Raw genomic sequence first — 20,610 nt, forward strand, 5'->3', positions numbered from 1 at the left:
GCAGTGTCGAAGGGGAGATTCAAGTAACCCAGCCCCATAGTCAGGATGGGGATGTGGGAATGAAGATTCTCGAAATGCATTTTCTTTCATCAAACGTTACACGATTACATGACTCACTGAACTTACATAGGTAACTGGCCATCTATAACATTGTCTGATTCACAGGCTAACACCTCCCACTCTAGGAGGTTTTTTGGGTTTCCTTTTTTGAGCTGCAAAAGGGAGATTTTGCAAAAGGAAAGAGGCATTTGGGCTTCTAGAAAACCTGTCCCTCCTACCCCAACGTTTCAGCTAAAAGCACTGAATAATATTAAACAGTTTCCTCTTTCAGCGATACGTACATGTTTTTTCTGACCTATCTTTACTTCTGGCCTGCATTTAATGAATGAGTTTGATTAAACAGTCACGTGCATCTCTGCAGAAATGTCAACAGAAACCATGCTGGCCTTTGCTTTAGTTAGGGAGGGCAAACCATGGAGTTTGCTTGGACCGAAAGATGTCAACTGTGTCCAGTCTAGAGACACAATGGTAAGAAATCTGTGGTAAGGAAAATGTCTTTCTGCCAAGGCACAAGCATTGCTTTTCAAGGGATTCACCCTAGGGCAAGTGGAAAGTTTTACTGGAAGTAAAGACATTAGACCACACATCAGTGTATGTTCTGAGTCCCAGAAGAGAATAAATGTGATGGAGAGAAAGATGATAACAAATAGAATGGATGTTTTCCCACTTAGGGAGAAAATTCTAGATTTTCATGGAATGTTGGGACCTGGAAGATATCCTGGAGATCACCTAGACTGTGCCTCATCATTTCATAAATGTTAAACATTAGGTTCAGCAGAGCTAAGTGACTTGCTCAAAGACACACAGATAGTTGGTGACCGAACTTCAGTAAAGCTCAGGTCTTGAGTTACTTACCGCCCCTGAGCCTGCTTCCTAGTCCGTGGAATGGATGTGGTCTCTTCCTCACTACATTCTTGGCTAAGGTGTACCCTGCACCCTGCGCTCTTCCTTCTCCGTGTTTCCTCTCATAACCCTTTGACAGAGGACTTGAGGCAGGACACGGGGATTCTGTTTCAGAGGTGGGTACACCAAGATGTAGTGAGGAGTCCTTAGAAGAAAGAGAGTGGGCAGAACCCAGCCCTGCATGGCAAACCACTACGCAGTGCTCCCAGGACAGTCACTCGCGGTTACAGATGAGTATCAGAGACGGGGTCCTGTGGCAGGGACAGCAAGGAAATGTCAAGATGCCCAGGAGGCAAGGATGGACTCAGGAATGCTGATCCGCAAGGGGATGCCCCGTGGGACTCTCAGAAAGGCAGTGGGTACCATGCAAGAGCCAGTGTTTTCTCCAAGGTCAGCAAACTGCTGCTTGAGGGCCAAGCTTGGCGACACCCATGTGTGCTGTCTGCAGCCCTTTCATGCTACAGCTACACAATGATCAAGTCGTATTGGGATTTTTATGGCCCCAAACCCAAAAATATTGTCAAAAATCATCTAGCTCTTTACAGAAAAAGGTTGCCAACTCCTGCTCTAGCTGTCCATGGGCCCGTGTTCAAGTCAAGGTGCTGCCCCTGTCTACGCAGGTAGCCTTGGGCAAACCATTTTCACCTCGGAGCTCCATTTCTGCATCTGTCCCCACAACAGGTTTGTGTTGAGAATTTCATAACTCATATCTGTGACCGCACCCAGGCTAAGGAGCAGTTCAGTTGCTTCAAGGTGCTTGTCAGTCCTCTGTGGAGGGAACCAGAAATGTGTGGCCTGAGCCGTCCCTGTGGTCCCTGGAGTGGCAGAAGGTAGGCTGCTGGGCAGGATAGAATTTTCCTCTTCCTGGAAAGGAGGACTCACAAACCCATGTTTCTTTTTCGTTTTTCCAGATACTGGCTGACCAACAAAGTCCACATCAAAAGACCCACCACCGGCCTCCTGATGTATACCCTGGCCACACGCTTCTGCAACCAAATCTACCTCTACGGCTTCTGGCCCTTTCCGCTGGATCAGAACCAGAACCCAGTCAAGTACCACTATTATGACAGCCTCAAGTACGGCTACACCTCCCAGGCCAGCCCCCACACCATGCCCTTGGAGTTTAAGGCCCTCAAGAGCCTACATGAGCAGGGCGCTTTGAAACTGACTGTCGGCCAGTGCGATGGGGCCACGTAAGGTGGGCGCCCCGTGGGACTCAGTGGCTCACATTTCCTGCCAGCTACACCACAGGCAGATGGGAGTCGGGGTGGCACAAACAATAGAACAAGCAGGCTAGTGGTTTTCTTTGTTAAAGTGTAAAACAGTGACCAGAATATATATATCTATACCTGCATATATATATTGACCTGAGTATTTATAACTGTGTGGTGTTCATCTAGCATTAGGCAGATAGGCCACAGGAAGAAGGTGTGGAGAACCCACCTGAACCAGATTGAGACTCAGTCCATCTTTGGGGGTGGAAGGACTTGACATGAAAAGAAGCCAATCCCATGACTTTGGATGACCAACTGCCTCCTGGTTTCAAGGGATCTTTGGGCTCATGGATGAATGGAGAGCCACCTGTTGTCAGCTGCCCCAAGCCTCTGGGATATGTGGATTCGGGGAGAGCCAAGCCCCAGAGGGGACACTTGACCCAGTCTAAAGTGGGTGCTATTCATGGAGGAGAGGGAGGTTGGATAGTTCTACCGGGCAAAGGAGCACAAGGAAACCAAGCAGCAGAGGCCCCATCGGCACAGAGGGCCTTGTTCTACGAACTTAGAGTTTGACTACCCAAGGGACAAACCATGATCAACTCACACATCTGAGAGAGACCTCCACGGCTACAGAGAGAAGGCTAGAGGAGACACAATGGATGGTTCATATTCTGGCTTAGCAAGAACCACCAAGAACTTCTGGTGACGCAAGCAGATGACACTGAAGAGGTGGAATGTTCTGAATCATATTTTTGAAAAAATCTAGACCTCCTGCAAGGTCTAGGGCCCATCTGACCCTAGAATAAGGCAGGGGAGTGTCTACAATCTAGTTGCATTGGGTGCTTTTTAAAGCAACATGAGTCCATCGAGGAGGAAGAGACCCTGGGATTTCACCTTCTGAGTTAGTCTCGTCTCACCCTGTTAGAATGTCACATGAGGGACTGTACTGTCCCCTCTGTCAACAGGGAAGCCACCATGAGAGCTTGAAAGGGTGCTGTCAAGATAAATGTCATCCTTCTTAACATAGGATTGTCCTTTGGGGTGCCTCACAGAGCCTCAGAGTGTGAGACCTGAAAGAATGTGAAGCATCTGGCTCCAAGTCCCTGCAGTCACTCTCTGTTTACCTTCTGCATTCTGCACTCTGCGGGACCTCTGCAGCCAGGCTGCTGTGTCAGTGTCACTTTCTTGTCATTTTCCTACCCTGACAGTCACACTAGCCCACACCAAGCTCCAGCATTGAGGTTTTCAATTCTGTGGGGAGAGGTTCCAACGTCCACCCCACCTCCATGCATCCTCCTCTCCCCAGAAGCAATGATTTTAGAATTTTTCTAAATCCTTTTTTCCCCCTATTGAGATTAATAGTACGAGTTTAAAAAAGAATGCCCAAAGCCAAATGCGATTCCAAATAGTGGGCATAACCTCCCAGAAAAATCTGGGCTGGATGCCTGCAACTTATGGGCTGGAATCACAGGTCACACATAGAGAAACATTAGCCAGCTTGATTCGTTAGACGTATTCCTTTGCCTGATAAATAACAGTGTTTTAAAATATATTTGAAGGGTAAGTAAAAAACTATCTTGAAGGTGAAGGGAGTTAAGAAAAGCAATCAAGACCTGCTCCTAAGCATATGAGACCAGACATAATTAATCAATGGCAGTGCAGAACAGGACCCTGACTCTAAGTTAATGGTTGACCAGAAGGGAGTGGAGGCAGCAGAACCATTAACCCCACACTCGAACACTCCAGCCCAAAGCCGTGAGGATGATGATACATCTCTGCATTTTCCTTTGTTGTTGCTTGAAATCTGTGATTGGGGATTTATGTTATAAAATGAATATTTTACAAAGGAACAGCACTAATGGCTTCTGTGGGAGCTGAGTGGTTTCAGACTCTTCACGGGCGGTAGAAATAATTAGTATCATATTTCATACGTCTCCAGAGCCTTTCATCTTGAGGATCTCAAAGAGCCTAGAAGACATTTAATTTCTAAAGCTTGAAGTGACCTGGGGAGTGGGTAGAGTTTCCAGCAGGGCCTTGAGGGATTAACCAAGGCCTTGGATTCCAGAATGTTTCATGGCAAGCACTGCCGGGAACTTGTGTCAGGTTCTGGAGTTGGCCCTGAGCTCTGTCCACCAAGCCAACACGCCACCATCCCTTTGCAGGAGTCCAGAACATGGTTTCCTTTCTGCCTATCATAGTCCTGGCTTCTTAAATTGAAGCTGATGTGAGCTGGAGTGCAAGGAGACCTTCCACCCTGCCTTCAGGTTCTCTCTGGAGAAAGGTTGGAGACCCCAGGATAATCAACAGGTGCGCTCTTCCCCCACTAGGCATGAGTCCTGCACTGCCAAAATGCCCTGGCCATGTGATGGCGGAGCTCCAGGAGCCTTGGCTTTCGTTGGCTCACTGTCCTCCTCCATCTGGGCATGCACAGTCAGGGGCCAGTTGTCCTTTCCTGCCCATTCAGAGTTCAATTTGAGCCTCCCTTGCAGTTCCTGGTGTAGGCCAGCTGACCTTGGGTGGCCCCAGGGAGTCGCACAGCCTGTACCCGGCCCCCAGATCCACTGCTATAACTGCAGGGTCACAGGCACCCTGGGAGAATGGGCCTCCAGCCTCAGCCGGCTCTCACTGCTGACAGGCACCCCTATGTCACCTCCTGCCACCTGTCGGATGCCCAGTCTGCCTGCCATCACCCACCCAAGCACTTCCAACCCACATTCTCCCCAAGTCTCAACACACTCCCCGTCATTGTCCTACTTCATGGAAGAGACAGAGCCTTCTGAAATGAGATCTGCCCTTAAAGTCTCTTGTCTTCTTCCTCCGCTTTCTGAGGAAACATCGCCCCCACCAGTTGTTTCCTGTACGCCCTCACTCTCTCTCCTCCACCTCTGTTGCCTCTGCCCATCAGCACATGCTGACTCCACCATGTTGGCTTCTGCAGACTTTACCCTCACTTTCTTCTCCACCAGCCCCAGGAAGGGCCTCCAGCACCTACGACTGCCCTCCCTCTTGAGGCCCCTCGGCTTCCCCCAGCTCCTGGCAGCAGCGTCCCAGCGCCTCCAGGACACACATCTTACCCCCCAGCTCTCCACGCCACTTGGCTCTGCATCGACTCCTCCTGGACTCCCCCGGCCCCACGGTACCCAGAATGTCATGTTCTTGTGTTTCTTCTCCTTTCCCAATCCCTCTCGGCCATGTGTGTATTTACATATGTATTTATTTATTTATTTATTTATGATTTATTTATTGACACCCCTACTTTGATCGACAAAGAAATCAAGGTAGATCTGACCAGTATTCCCCTCTCTTCTCCTTGCCCCAATGCATGGACATGCCTTACACTGGTGTCCTCTCCTGGGTCCCCCTGAACTCTTCCTCAGCAGCCTCAACCAGCCTTAAGACCAGGCCACACCTTTATAAGCTGCCCCCACCCCAACCCATCTCTGCAGCCCAACCCTCTCCTGAGCTCCAGGCTGGGATTACACCTGCTGGGGGGGACACTCACCCCATCTGCTCTCATAGCAGCACCATCAACTCAACATGTCAGAAAGCCAAGTGGATCATCTATGTCCCTTCCCACAATCCCTCCTTTTTCTACTGAAAGACCCATGATTCCATCAGCCACCCAGTCTGAGACGCTGACATCATCCTCGACTATTCTCCCACGTCCTGCCTTGCTAAGTCTTCCCGCTAGCACTAACCTCACCTCTTTACTTGTCATTTGACTATTTCAGCAACAGTCTCACCTCCCAGATTACCTCTGTGCACGCTGACACATTGTCCAGTCCATCCTGAACATGCACGGTGATTTTTATCTCCCGTTGCACACAAACATTTAAAAGTTCCCCAGCCCATGAACAAACGTACAGTTCTCTATTTTGACATTACAGACTACCAGGTAAGGCCCCGTTCTTCCTTTACACCCTCCCCTGGCCAGCATAGCAGAGCTGTTTTTCCTGGAAAGGGTGCCTGCAATTTCCTGTCTCTGTGCCTTTGGTCTTGCTGTTCCCATCCCCTGGAATGCTCCCTTTTCTTCCCTTCAAAGCTCATGCAGAAACCACATCTTTCATGAAGCCCTCCTGATCTACCAACCACTGGGATCTCTCCCTCTGCTGAACCACCGTAGCACTTTATTTGTACCTTTCTCATGGCACTTACCATATTCTGCCTTGTATTATAGTTATTTGTGCACTTGTCCTATGACTGTTCTTAGACTGTAAGCTCGCCAAGGGCAGGGACTGTGTTTTATTCCCCTGTAACCATCACAGCACTAGGCGTGGTGCATAGCACACAGCAGTTCCTCAATAAATGTTTGTTGGATTAAATCCTTAATGCTTGTGGAGGGTTTGATAGTTAATGAAGTTATTTTGCGTCTATGTCACAGGAACCTCCGAAAAATCATGTGGGTTGGGCCAAAGCAGGACCATTGTATAGGTCCTAAAACTGAGGCCAGAAACCTGCATGAAGCCTCATTGCTCCCTGGTAGAATTTCTGCCCAGGTCTTCTCATCCTCAGTTCAGGGCTTTTTCTGTTCACTTTTGTGGTTGGGTCGCTGTAAACTGAAACCTGGCCCTATGCAGAGGCCTAGACACAGAGACCTGGCAACCCTCAGCAGGAACGCCATCAACGCAAGCAAAATCTCGCTCCTTTCTGGGAAGGACAAAAGCCATTTGGGTTTTATCAGGCCTGGGCTGCAGGACCCCAGCGATCGTTACCACTGCTGTTGCTGCAGGGTAGGAAACCGTCCCTCCAGATGGCAGGGAGACCCACAACTCCAAGAGGCTGCTGCATGATCAATCGCTTCATGCCTAATGAAGGCTCCCCTTCCAGAATGAGTGGAAGAGGGATGTTTATGGATGCCAGTCAGATGGGACTCCAGACACACAAACTGCCTCGCAAATACCCCTAGTGGCATCCCCCATGACACTGACAGCCTGCCCCAGCCCCTGTCTCTCACCAACACTACGGATGTCATCTCTTCGCATCTTTATCTCCGTTCTTTGCCTCCTGTCTTCAGGGCTCTTCCCTTGGCATTCCCCAAGACCAGAGTGAGCCCAGGGAGCCAAGTGGCATCCCTTCTTCTTGGATCCCTGAGCCCTGGCCTGGAACAATGCTGTGAGATAGCAGGAAAGGAGAGGAGTGGGGAGCGGGAGGCACTCTATGCCACCCCTTGTGGAAGCAGAAAACAAACAGGCTTTTGTTCTGGTGGCGGGTCATCCACAACAATGGGACGTTTCCGTGGTTCCACCTAGAAGCAATATCTTAGTTGCTTGGGGCTTTAGGATTGGGATAATGTAATTTCTATCCTTAGCAATCCAGGTGATAGGGCAATTTCCATATACAGTCCACTGAACCATCCCGCCCCAGATCATGATTTCTTTAGAATCATCATAGTTGTTTGCAGCCAAAGCCCAATAGAACCACCCGGCAAAGGGCACTAAAGGTCCCTTGTGGCCTTTCTCAGTCTTCCTCACTGCTTCCCCAGCCACCTTCCCCTAGAACCTGGGGAATGGGAAATGGGGCCACCATAGGCTTCCAAGAATTGTGACAAGAAAGACCTCGAGCTCTCCAGCCATGACATTTTTCAATGTTTAAGAGTGTTCCCCAAAACTGACCCAGCACCAGCTATAAGCAGCTACTCCTTAAGGAATTAATAGAAAATGAGGACCCAATGGCCAAGAAGAGGGAGGACTGCCATGTAACCCACATGGACCCTAGTGTGATGGGTCCTGTCAGTCACAGGAGGAGTGCAGCCCTCCGTGGTGCATACTGAGGCGAGCTAAGTGGAGATGCTGCAGGAAAACACCCTTTCAATTTGTCTCCAAGTGTCTGTATTTTCTAAAATGAGGCTGTAATGGTGGAGCTGCTGGACAAAGTCAACAAAGGGATGACTGGCCCCTCAGAATCATGAAAGCTTAAGCAAAGTTGCGTGTTGCAGGGAAGACCACTCTGGGGCAAGCTGTTCGCATTCTCATTCCAGGGGCCAAGGTGGGCGAGAATATAACTCACCATGATAACAACAGCGGGGCAGGTGGCTTGGCTGCCTCTTGTGTTCACAAGTGCCCCAGCTCTGGGCAGGAGCTCTGGAAGGGGTGCCAGATGATCTGAGAGCCTGCCACTCAAGAACTAGAAGGCACAAATGAGACTCCTTGGCTCTGGTATTTTTCCATCAGTAAAGATGGAGAAGACACCTACCAACCTCCTTGATGGAGTTATTGCAAAAATGCAAAAACAGGATAAGGTAGAGAGAGAAGTCAGGTACAGGGATTGGGGATGCTCAGTGTTACAAAGGAAATGAAATGTACGCAGCTGTGAGTTTTCAGGATTCTGCTTGTCCAACATCAGATCACACTGTTGCCCTGCTTAAACTCTCAGTGGCTTTCCTTCGCCCTTGCAAGAAAATTCCAAGCATCTGACCATGGCTTACAAGACCTTCAGCCCTCCTCCCTCTGGCCCCTTTTTATTCCAGTGTCAGGCCCTTTGCACTTGCTGTGCCTCTGCCTGGAGGTCTGCTTCCCAGCTCCTTGCCAGCCGCCTCTGCCTCATCTTTCATCCTTCAAATTGAATGTCACCTCCTGGGGAGCCTGCTCCTGGTCTCCCTCAGCTAATTACTTTCTATTATATGACACATTAGCCTGCTAGGTCGTCTTCATAAACTTTCTAAATTATCTCGTTTATTTTGTAGTTCTCAACCCCAAGGAACCTCCTAAAAGATCCCAGTGCTCAGGCCACACTCCATACACATTTAGTCAACACCTCTGGAAGCTATCATGGCCATCTTCCTGGCCCACGGTCAGAACTGAGAAACAGTGACACATCTGCTCACTCATTTATGGTCTGCCTGCCCTTCTAGGATCTTCCAGGGGACTTGTTTTCCACAGGGGTCACCTATGCCCTGCAAGATGGAAGTGGCCATCCTCCAAAGTAATTGCTGATGATGCTGCCTGAAGTGCTGGCAACAGGCTAGGTATGGGACCATAACCCTGGCGCTCTCATCAGCCACAGACCAGCTTTGAATTTCCCAATGGTGACACTTTACCCCTGCAGCTCCAGATAAATGTCCAGCATTTTTACCCATTAGCTGAGCTAGTGGGTGGAATTTTTCCAGGCCCCATTCGACCCACTCAGATAATTTCACGACCCTTGCCTTACACAGGAGGCTCATTCCTGGCTTGCGCAGGCTTTAGAATCCTACCCTCTAGCCCCACCGCAAAGGCCTTCACCAGCTCAGCTGCACATTGGAACCACTGGAGGAGCTTTAAAACCTCCTGAAACCTAGGCCTGGCCTTCCGGGAATCTGATTCCTTGGTCTGGGGTAGGGTCCAAGCATCTCCTGAAGCTCCCCATGTCACACAGAGATGTAACCCCAGCTGGGAACCACTCACCCGGACCAGTTCCCGAACTTCTGTGACCACTTCCACAGCAGCCTCTCAGGCCCCTGATCTGAGGTCTTTTATTTCTGGCTTCTGAGAGTTTCCTTCCTTGATTCCAAGCTGGGCTCTGTTTTGTCTGGTGGGTTTTGTTGCCACTGCTGTTTTATTAGTGGTATCCAGGCCTATGGATTGCTGTATGCTTGCAGTGGGAGGAAAGGCCTGTCTACCATATTCTCTGCCTCCCTTTCCATGCTCTGTGAGGACGGGGCCTTGAAGCATCTCTGACCACTAGCACTGTGCCTGGCACAGAGTAGGCACTGAATACACACCTGCTGCATGATTAAAAGAATAAGTGTCAATGCTTCGAAGGAAGGCTTGCGCCTGGCTGCCCCCCAGAGTGGGAAGGGGTCCCACCTAGTAGGAAGAGCACCGAGGCTTCTCCAGGACAAGAAGGAACGGCTCCCACTTTCTCTGTGAGGCCGTGTGTCCGGGGCCCTGTGTGACTTGCTTTCTATAGTAGCCCCAGCTGGGGTGTTGTACCCATTTCACAGATCAAACAACCAAGGTTCTCAGGAGTTAAAGATATGTTTAAGATGCCAAAGCTCACAAGGGTCCGGTTTGATGCTGAAGCCAACATCATTATCATCATCTCAATGCAAAAGCCATGAAGGCCACTTAATTATACCAACCCTCAACCATCTTGTCATAAGGTGAGCCTGCACTTAGGAGTGCCAGGAAGACAGAACTCACCCTCCTACAGCCCAGACTCCCCGCAGGTTAGTGCTTCACCCTGGTTCTTCCCAATGGCAAAGCGGATGCAGACCCAGAGCACACCTGTGCAGCAATGCCAGTTGTTCAAGTGCTTCCTTCCCAGGTGGTCAAGAGCCACAGCTCTGAGCCCTGCATGTGCCCTGTGCTCCAGCATGATGGCCAAGGTCCACACTGACTGGTCAGGATCCCTCTGTGTGGGCAAATACTTTGCATATCACCCCTGCTCCCAGGCCCTCCAGGCAAGCAGCTAGCGGCCAGGTGGCCAATGGGGGCATTTGGACCACTGGGCAGGACACTAGAGCCTCACTGCGCTGGTGTTTCCTGGCAGTTACCTCGGGTGAGTGGTTTGCCTCTGTTGCTTTCCATGCACACGTCCTTGACCCAAAGCAGTGTAGCTCGTGTAAGTACAGATTGCAAATTCAATTGCAGAAGCACAGAGAGGCACAGGAAGAGGCCTCTATGAGAGTCTGCCAGACTTGGAATGAGCGAACCATCACCTGGAATACCCTCTGAGAGGCACACCGTGAAGGGCCAGAGGATGACAGAAACAGGAGGATCAGAGGACCAGAAAAGAGCAGGGAATGTTCATTGAGCACTAACTAGAAGCTTTACATGGGCTAGGTCATTAATTCCCATAGCTACCCATTTGAGGTTGATGTTGTTATGACTCTCACACCCCACAGAGGAGGAAAGTGAAGCAAGAGGTTGATAAACTTGCCCAAGGCCAAAAAACTAGGAAGTGGTTGCTCTGGGATTTAAACTCCAGCCGTTGGGTTCCAGGGTGGTGTAGGAAGCCTCTAAGCTTGACCTTGATCTGTTGCCACTAAAGCGAATCAAGGTCATAAAACGGGGATAGATAACACCAGCTTCAGAGGGAGTGATGGAGCAAAGAGCAGTCTAGCCAAAGCGCCCAGTGCCATGGCTGACACACAGCAGACACCCAACTAATGGAAGGTAGCTAGCTACTCAAGTCAGGGTGCTGCAGGAACACAAAGCCATGCCAACATTAAATGTGGTGTTGACATTAAATTAGGGGTGCAGCCTGCTCGATCATGATGATCCTAACTGTGGCTTTCAGGTAGAGGGAAACAGAGAAATGTACCTATTTTGCCCAGGCCTAGAAACTGAGGCCTGAGATCAATTCAAACCCACAGTGTTAGACTTCATAGGTGAGTGATCCCGCCAGATCCCACAGTTGCTCTCCCCACACTCAGCTCAGCCACCAGCACCTCTGCACCCCCAGCTGTCACCCGGATCCACCCAGTGGAACTGCTCCTGCTGCAGCACCAGCGACAGGCTCTGGCCGCATAGCCCTGGGCCCGTGGCTGCTGCGGCTGCCTTTTGAATTTGGCAGGTAAGCTGAGCATTCTTCTCTGCACACGTCAGGCCACTTGGCTCGGTGAGGATGAGATGAGAGGCAGCCAGGCTGCTGAGAAAATGTGGAATCACTCTCCGTCAGAGACCAGCCTGGAAGCGAGAAGCAAAGCCAACAAAGCAGAGGACCGAGCAAATGAATGAAGAGCAGGAATGCAAAACGGGCCGCAGATGTGCAGGGCACTGTCCTTGAACGCTGCAAGCTGCTACCAGCTGACCTAATCAGCACCATTGCTCCAAGAGGCTGCCTTAAAATTAAATGTTTGCAGCAGGCTGGGTTCCTGCAGGGAAGGGGTCTCGGGCCCTCCTTTGCAGCATCAGGGGAAATAGGGGACCTCAGATGGCCAGGCCCTACCCTTGCCTCCTCAGCTTCCTGACTAAGCAGAGTGGATCCTGCCACTTGATGATCAGTAAAGTGGAAATTAAAAGCCTGCCAGGCTGGGTTGCTCTTTTGATTAAACCAGGTAAGGGGCCTTAAGTTCTTCACCCACTCAGAGCGTTAGATGCTTGGCAACTCACTGCTTCTCTTCTGGGGCTGCTGTCTCAGGCCAAGGAGTCAAGGACTAGACTGTGGTGATTTCTGCTGAGTCTCTACCTAGCTCAGCCTGCCTTCTTCACTGCTGTTGAAGCAAACAGGCAAGGCCTGGCATGCAGTAGGTGCCCAATAATGAATGAGTGCCTTTTGAATGAATGGATGAATGCTTTCTAGTTTACTGAAATTATTCATCTTTGGCTACTCAACAAGTGGGCTCCCCAGGCCCCAGTTTCTAGGCCTCAGCAAAAGAGGTACATTTCTGTGTCTCCCTCTGCCTGAGAGCTGCAGTTAGGAGCACAGCAATCGAACAGACAGCACCCTCAATTGAATCTCAGCACCTCATTTACTGTTGGCATGGCTTTGTGTTCCTACGGCTCCCTGAGTCAAGTAGCCAGCCATCACACCTCCCACTTGTTGAGAGTGTCTGCTGCGTGCCAGCCATGGCATTGAGCACTTTGATTAGGCTGCTCATTCCTCCACTACCCGCCATGAGGCTGGTATTATTTGTCTCTATTTTATGGACAAGGCCTGTGGTTTGTCACATGGCTAGTAAGTGGCAGAACAGGGATCAAACTCAGGTTGAAACTTCCTTCTAGGAATCTCTGCCTCCCTAATCTACACAGCATTTGAAGCCTACTCATTTGTTCATTCATTCAACTCTATCTTAGTCAGTTTAGGCTGCCATAACAAATCTACCATCGACTTAGTGACTTAAACAACACACATTTATTTCTCACTGTTCTGGAAGCTGGAAAGTTCAGCATCAAAGTATGAGCATGTTCAGTTCTTGGTGAGAGCTTGTTTCTTGGCTTGCAGATGGCCATCTTCTTGCCATAGCCTTCCATGGCACAAAGCAGAGAGACAGAGGCAAGATCTGGTGTCTCTTCTTATAGATAAGGTCACCAATCTCATTCAAGAACGTTCCACCCTCATGACATAATTATCTCCCCACCTTCTAATACCTCCTAACACTATCACACTGGGGAGCTAGGATTGCAACCTAAGAGTTTCAAGGGTACAGGCATCTCTTCTCCCATTCATCCAAGAAACCTCAGGGAGTGTCCCCTAGATATCCTGGCATATGAACAGCCTGTGTTTGCTCCAGCGGGGGCTCACAGTGCCATGGTGGGAGGGGGAGAGAGCAGACACATGGGAGAGCGCTGCACGAGCTGCTGTGGAACAACGAGCCCGGTGCTATGCAGAGAGAGGGAGCTCAGAGGGAAAGGAGCCCGGAACTCTACTTTGCAGGAGGTTACACCAGAGAGGACACTTCAGGGGAAGCTTCACAGAGGAGAGGGTAGCATTTGAATTCTTGCTGCTGCTTCTCCAACTCACTCATGTCAATGGCTTCCTCCTTAACTTACCCATTCTCTCTAGGACTATCTTTAGCAATGAAGGGAAGCAGAACTTTGAAATAAGCCTTGGGAATGTAGCTCATGTGCCCACGAAGGCAGCTCTCCTTTCCTCTACAGACACATGGACTGCAGGGAAAGAGTGAAGGCTGGGACACTCTGACCCTCATACCCACACACCCAGAGCTTGGCTGCAGAGCCGTGAGGTTTAGTACATATGCATAGTACACAACCTACACCAACGAGCCACCCAATAGGTCTCAACAAGGATAGGTGGTGGGAGTGTAAATCAGTTCAACCATTGTGGAAGACAGTGTGGCGATTCCTTAAGGACCTAGAAATAGAAATTCCATTTGACCCAGCAATCCCATTACTGGGTATATATCCAAAGGTTTATAAATCGTTCTACTATAAGGACACATGCACACGAATGTTCATTGCAGCACTATTTACAATAGCAAAGACCTGGAACCAACCCAAATGCCCATCAATGATAGACTGGACAGGTAAAATGTGGCACTTATACACCATGGGATATTATGCAGCCATCAAAAATGATGAGTTCGTGTCCTTCGTAGGGAGATGGATGAACCTGGAAACCATCATACTCAGCAAACTGACACAAGAGCAGAAAATCAAACACCGCATGTCCTCACTCAAAGGCGGGTGTTGAACAATGAGAACACACGGACACAGGGAGGGAAGCACTACACACTGGGGTCTGTTGAGGGGAAATAGGGGAGGGACAGTGGGAGGTGGGGAGTTGGGGAGAGATAGCATGGGAGAAATGCCAGATATAGGTGAAGGGGAGGAAGGCAGCAAATTACGTTGCCATGTGTGTACCTATGCAACAATCTTGCATGTTCTTCAAATGTACCCCAAAACCTAAAATGCAATTAAAAAAAATAAAATAAAATAAAAATAAATAAAGAACAGGCCAAGAAGAGGACTCCATGTGTGTGCCAAAGAGCATCTACTTCCATTCATTCATCCAGCTTCACAGACACCACTGAGAGCCAGCAAGGAATCGTACCCTGCTGTGGACACTGTAGGACACACAGTCCCTGCCTCAGGAAGCTCAAGTCTAAGGCGGGAACAATTATGCACAGTCAGTGGCAGAATGAACTAAGGAGGAAATGCCAGTCCAACTAGGGGCATTCAGAGGATTCACAGAGAAAGTGATAGATGAGCTGGGTCTTGAAGAATGAGTGAGATCTTGATAGTGGGATGTTGACTCTCTGGTCTACCCTTCTGGGAAAGCACCACTGCCGTCAGCAGCAAGGAACAGAAGAAGCACTCAAGCAGCTAGCTACCAACCACTGCCATCCCTGGCCAATTTACAAAAGCCACCAGGGAAATAAGCCCTGCCACCATTGCCCAGCCTCCTCACTAGGTCGCGATGATGCCCCAGGTGAGGCCACCTCGATTCACGAGGCCCTTGATTTGTGGATCAGGGTCTCAGCCATGCTAAAGGAGGAAGGAGAGGCAGGTGCCCACACAGTCAGTGTTGAGACCTGCAGTCTCACCTTGTTTTTTCCCAACCCAAGCCCAACCCCTCATGCCTTCATTCTCTTTCCTCTGCACCTTCCCCTGAGGTCCAATGAGGCCCCTAGTCATAGTTTTCTTAGTTTGTTTACGGATCTCCTCATTGTAATACCAGTCACCAGGCCAGCCATTGTGGAAAAGCTGTCGCTTCCTAGGCTTACTGTCAATTGCAGAGGCCGTTGAGATGCAGATCAGTTTTCTTCTGGTCTTTCTTGGGGAGGATGGATGTTTCCAGCCACTCTCCTATGGGAGTCCAACTGGACAGAAATGTGGAGCTCAGGATGGAAGTGGTGGCTGCTCCATAAATCACTGAGCTGGGCGAGGGGGGCCAGGCACAGTCTCTAACCACAGCCACCAGCATGGGGTGGGAGGAGATGGGTGTGTTCTCAGCTGCACCTTCTGCTCCACTTTCAACATCAACCCGTGCCTTGGGTCTCCCCCTCTTCATCGCCTCACTTTCTCCTAGTCCTTATAGAACAAGGCCAGCTCTCTTGATTTACTTAACACTTTTAATTCTACCAACATAACAGAACTGTGCCCACACATACATAAAAGTGACATTATTCCTCTACAACCTGCTTAAATTATTTCTAATTTATACACACAGGCAGGAGCTGATTGACAATCGCATTGCTGAAACAATTTTGTTCATTACTTATCCTAATAAACACACTTCCTCCAAAATAATAGTTTATCTCATCAAATCTACCCAATAGTAGATTTGGGTAAAACTAAATTTGCCTACAGAAAAAGTAGGCTTTAGAGGTAGCTAGATGTCTGTGAGTCATGACTGGCAGGCTGGCATGGAAATCCAAGGTCACTCATAAAAGACACATGAACGTCAGAGCCTGACCCAGAAACCGCAGGCTCCTCTGACTACATCCAAGATGGGCCTCCGTCCCATCTTCCTGGCATGGAGCCTTCCCCCTCTCATTTCCTCAGCCATGGGCTTCACTGTGCCCAGGCTTCAGATACAGCATCTTCATTTGCCTGCCCATCTTGCGCTCGCCCTGCCATGACCTCCCCTAGCTCATGTCTGTTTGTGATTCTTCTCTGACCCCACTCACTAAGTGGACCCCAGAATAGCTGACCCTCTGACTTTTCTCAGGGAGCCTCCAAAGAAATCATTCCTGGGGTAGGCCAGATGGGTAAAGACAGAAATTTCCTGGGCCCGGACCCCTAGGCACTCCATTCCCACCCAGCTGGTGTTAGTGCAGGAGGGAAGTGCATTCAATCCTCCAAAAAAAAATAAAAGCTCAGATACGAGGAACCATCTTGATAGTACATAACACTGAAATTGTTTCTCTCAACCCCAATCTGAGTAGCCATCAACTGATAATGGAAGAGACACATCCCTGTTACTTGATGAAGTCTCTCTTCATATGTGCTCCCTTACCTTGATTGATTTTGTTATAGAAAATAAGATAAAGACTCAGAGTATAAAATAAGGCTTTGTCCGTTACCTAAAACCTGCATGGAAGAAGGAGGCGAATGGAATACACACAGGCAGGAGCTGATTGACAATTGCATTGCTGAATGCATCAAAATTATGGGCTTTCTATTACGCCAGGGTACAACCTAAGACCCTCTCTGAGCAGTGCCTTGTGGTCTGCACAGGAGGAGGGGCTTCATGCATCCATGCAGATAAAGGGAAGACAAATTGAATAATTTAGCAAACTCCAAAAAGGCTGGCTGAATGGGATTTGGATAACATTCATTTAAAAGGGGTCAGGATATTTGGCCAGCAAAACATTAAAAAGCTATCATTTCATTGAGATTACCGGTTCTTCCTCTCCTCACAGGTCATATGGGTGCATGTCTATTATGGAGTAAATTTCCTTATTTCAATCATCTCTTCTCCAGCTACAGTCTCATGTGCATCAGTACTAGGAAGATCATTTTTCCGTGTGGGTTATATTTTTCTTTGTTTTCAATTTATTCTGCTTGAGATCATTTTGCTGTTAAGAATCTCTTGTCCACCAGCAGGGAAAGATAAATATTTATTCATCTTATTTATAAGATTATAAATATAACTTATTTATAAGATTATAAGTAAGATAATATAGATAATATATATAGATATTTTAAAATCTCACTTCTTACTCAAATGCCTATGATTTCCCACCCTCTCTTCCTCAAGCTCTCCTGGCTAAACCTCAGCCAAGTCTTCCCAATTCTCAGAGCAACCTCAGTTGATCCAATTGGAATCTCTGGAGTCTATCTTCAGAAATTCAAATGTTTCTCTTTCTTACTGAGAAAACATAAGATGGGCCAGGCACAGTAGCTCACGCCTGTAATCCCAGCACCTTGGGAGGCCGAGGTGGGTGGATCACCTGAGGTCAGAAGTTGGAGACCAGCCTGACCAATATGGTGAAACTGTCTCTACTAAAAGTACAAAAATTAGCCAGGCGCATTGGTAGGCACCTGTAGTCCAAGCTACTCAGGAGGTTGAGGCAGGGGAATCACTTGAACCCAGGAAGCGGAGGTTGCAGTGAGCCAAGACTGCACCACAGCATGCCAGCCCAGGCAACAGTGCAAGGCTCTGTCTCCAAATATATACATATGACTACTCATTCTCACCTTTTTTTCATTTTTTTCATTTTATTCTGCAGATATGTTAGTAAGATTGTCAGGAAAACAGAAACTCCTCCAAGTATTTTAAATAAAAAAGGATTTAATGCAGAGAATTAGAGGCTTGCCACACTGTTGGATGAACTAAGAGAATGAAAGTCAGAAAAAAACACTACTAATTTCAGGAAATTAGAACATGCAGTGACCTCAGGAAACAGCCACTAGAACCGGTGTCTCTCACTGCCCCAAAGAAAGTAAACTGCAGCAGGAGATCCCATAAGCCACTGGCAAATTCCCAGGCAGATCTACTGTTTCCTGTTGCCTGGGTGATTCTCTACCCTGTTGCAGGAGTAAGAATGACCTCGGCAGTTCTCCTGCTTTTCAAATTATGCATGGGTGCCTCCCGTCGGTGGAGTCCAAATCAGTCTTGCTGGTATGGGATGCCAGGAAATACAGCAGTTCCCAGAATTCGGACTTCGAGCCCCACAAATACAGCAGAGAGCTTTGAAGGGAGTGGCAATGAATGTTAGTTTCCTAAACCCAGTCCATCAGGGGCCCACAATTCTCTAAGCACTATGTTAGCAGCTTTATATATACTATCCACGTTCTTCACAGGAGGCAATAGAGCCCCGACTTCTTAATTTGTCCAGGGACACACAACCAGCCAGGGATCATGGGTCAGATTTCTGAGCCCATGCTCTTTCCATAACACTGCCCTGCTTCAGGTGGTAGTCTAGGAAACTTCTACAACCTGTCATGTCCTTCCTGTAGTGCATCTCCAAATGCACTGCTAAGGACAAGTTTCTCCCAATCCAGGGGCGGCAGTTTGGGTGTTCTTATTTCTCAGAATTTCCATGCAGTTATGTGTCCTGCTCTCTAGATGTTCTTTCCCAGATGGTTCTGATGCTGGCAGTGCATGTCTCCCCCACCAATTTCAACTGAGCCCTAGTTGCCTGGTGCTGCCTGTGAGCATGACATTTTTTGCCCTCTGTCAACCTGACATTAATCTTCAGGGTAGAGTACAGAGGAGGAGTCCTGGTGAGCCTCTGCTCTAACCTCCCAGGTGCCTCTTCAGAAAGCAGAAAGTCTGCAGATGGCCTTTGGAGGTCTGCTAGTCGCCAGTCCCGTCTCTCAGGAAATACTATGGGGTTTCCCAGGATTATTATCAACTGCATGGGCCACTGACAGGCAGATCAGCTTTCTCCTTGTCTTTCTCAGGGATGAGAGTTCTTTGCCATTGTCTCATGGAGTCAAACTAGACAGAGAAGAGAGGCTGAGAAGAAAGCCGTAACAGCTTCATAGACAACCAAGCCAGGTAACAGGACCCAGTATTTTTTTTAATTCTGGCCTGGAGAGAAAAGGACCTTCCTTTATATGAAGAGCAGAGTCTAAGCACCTCATGATGTCTTCAGCCAGAATCCCACCAAAGTTCCTATAATCTCTAGGAGACTTGGTTTTCCATCCCAAACAAAGGGATAATTCTTACTCACCCTGTCCTTCAGAATTAAGGATGTGTGATAAGCCCTAAGTCAGAGCTCACTTTCAACTACAGGAAGAGATGAATGACAGGAAGAAACACATCACTCTAAACTGTGAGGTATCTGTTAAAAAGAAATGTGTGAGGTTGTAGAGGGCAGAGGGGTATTAACAGGGATATCCACCCAGGGTCTACCGCCATTTAGAGGTCATGGAAGAGGACAGCAGAGAAGGCCATTCTACAAAGTGATGACTTTTTAAAACTATTTAGTAAATTGGCACGACAATTAACACTCATGAAAGATAAAGCAAGGTGAAATCAAGACATAACGACACACTACTATGTGATAGCGTTTTATCAGTGCTTATAACCTCACACCCAACAACACATATCCCAGCAGAGCTCATCTCTGGATTTACTCTGAAGTGGGTCACACTAGCCATACCTCTGGCTGTGTCGGTTGTTAACTTTGAACGCAGCCTATTTTAAAATAGCATGCACAATGCGAGCATCTAGAAGCTGGGATACAAAGAGGGGCCCTGCCTGCTTTTGACTCAGGCACTGCCCTTACCAATTCTGAGAGAGAATTTTGAGAACAACGTGACTTCTGTTCTGGAACTGCTATGGGGATTTCCCAGGGAAACACTCAATCATAGGCTAGACTAAAACCAAACTTTTCTTTCTGGATGTTCTAAAGGCAGGAAACTGAATTAGACAGCAAGGAGCACTGTTCTGGATATATATTTCTGTCCCTTGATTCCTATGCATGACACTAGGCACTGCCACCAGGGCTTAACTCAACAGGCCTTGGCTTTATACAAGAGGATTAAATAATGTCAAATGTCCTCACACGTGTATCATGGGGTAGGTCCAAGATGCCTAACACATATCCAGGGTAGACTTAACATTGTTGTGGGTTAACTGAGTCCCGATAATCTTGTAAACATTATACCAGAATTCAGAAGCCAAATCCCAAGCATTAAGCATGGTGTTTGTCCTCCCTTTGGAAAGCAAAACAATAGCACACTTCTACTGGAGACACAGTGAAGCCTGTGAGAGCCTATTCCAGGCAACAACCTCGACATGCTCTCCCTGTGTCCCAGTACACACCTCTGACATCTCCATTTACTCTGCCATGGTCTCTAGGCAAAATATTAGCTACACTGCAATGCGTTTTGGGAAATCAGGCTTTTTATGACTATGAGGACAAACTTGGCTTCCATCAGGCTTTAAATAAATCAGAGCATCTACACTGGAAAGGAAGAAGTCAAATATCCTTGTTCATACTTGATGGAACATAATGTTTAGAAAAATCTGAAGACTTCACCAAAAAACTGTTAGAATGGATAAACGAATTCAGTAAAGTGATTTTTCAAGTTACAAAATCAGCATACAAAAATTAGTAGCATTTCTATACCCCAACAGTGAACAATCTGAA

At 48.2% G+C, this 20,610-nt stretch overlaps 2 protein-coding genes across 3 annotated transcripts in view; both read left to right on the forward strand.

Annotated features, from left to right (window-relative positions):
- Positions 1 to 6,506, forward strand: part of ST8SIA2 (ST8 alpha-N-acetyl-neuraminide alpha-2,8-sialyltransferase 2) — an 81,242-nt gene extending 74,736 nt beyond the window's left edge. For both annotated transcript variants that reach the window (XM_037734826.1, XM_037734835.1), the window contains exon 6: positions 1,875 to 6,506. In XM_037734826.1, the coding sequence (XP_037590754.1) occupies positions 1,875 to 2,160 (286 nt within the window). In that variant the 3' untranslated portion in view covers positions 2,161 to 6,506. The remainder of the gene's footprint in view (positions 1 to 1,874) is intronic.
- LOC108295694 lies at positions 4,505 to 6,506 on the forward strand. Its single transcript, XM_017517973.2, has one exon. It carries the CDS (start codon positions 4,527 to 4,529, stop codon positions 5,436 to 5,438), a length of 912 nt encoding a protein of 303 aa, XP_017373462.1. The 5' UTR covers positions 4,505 to 4,526; the 3' UTR covers positions 5,439 to 6,506.
- Positions 6,507 to 20,610: the final 14,104 nt, after the last annotated feature.

This window comes from Cebus imitator, unplaced genomic scaffold (genome assembly GCF_001604975.1).
Source record: "Cebus imitator isolate Cc_AM_T3 unplaced genomic scaffold, Cebus_imitator-1.0 Scaffold19, whole genome shotgun sequence".
In the NCBI taxonomy this organism is placed as follows: Eukaryota; Metazoa; Chordata; class Mammalia; order Primates; family Cebidae; genus Cebus; species Cebus imitator.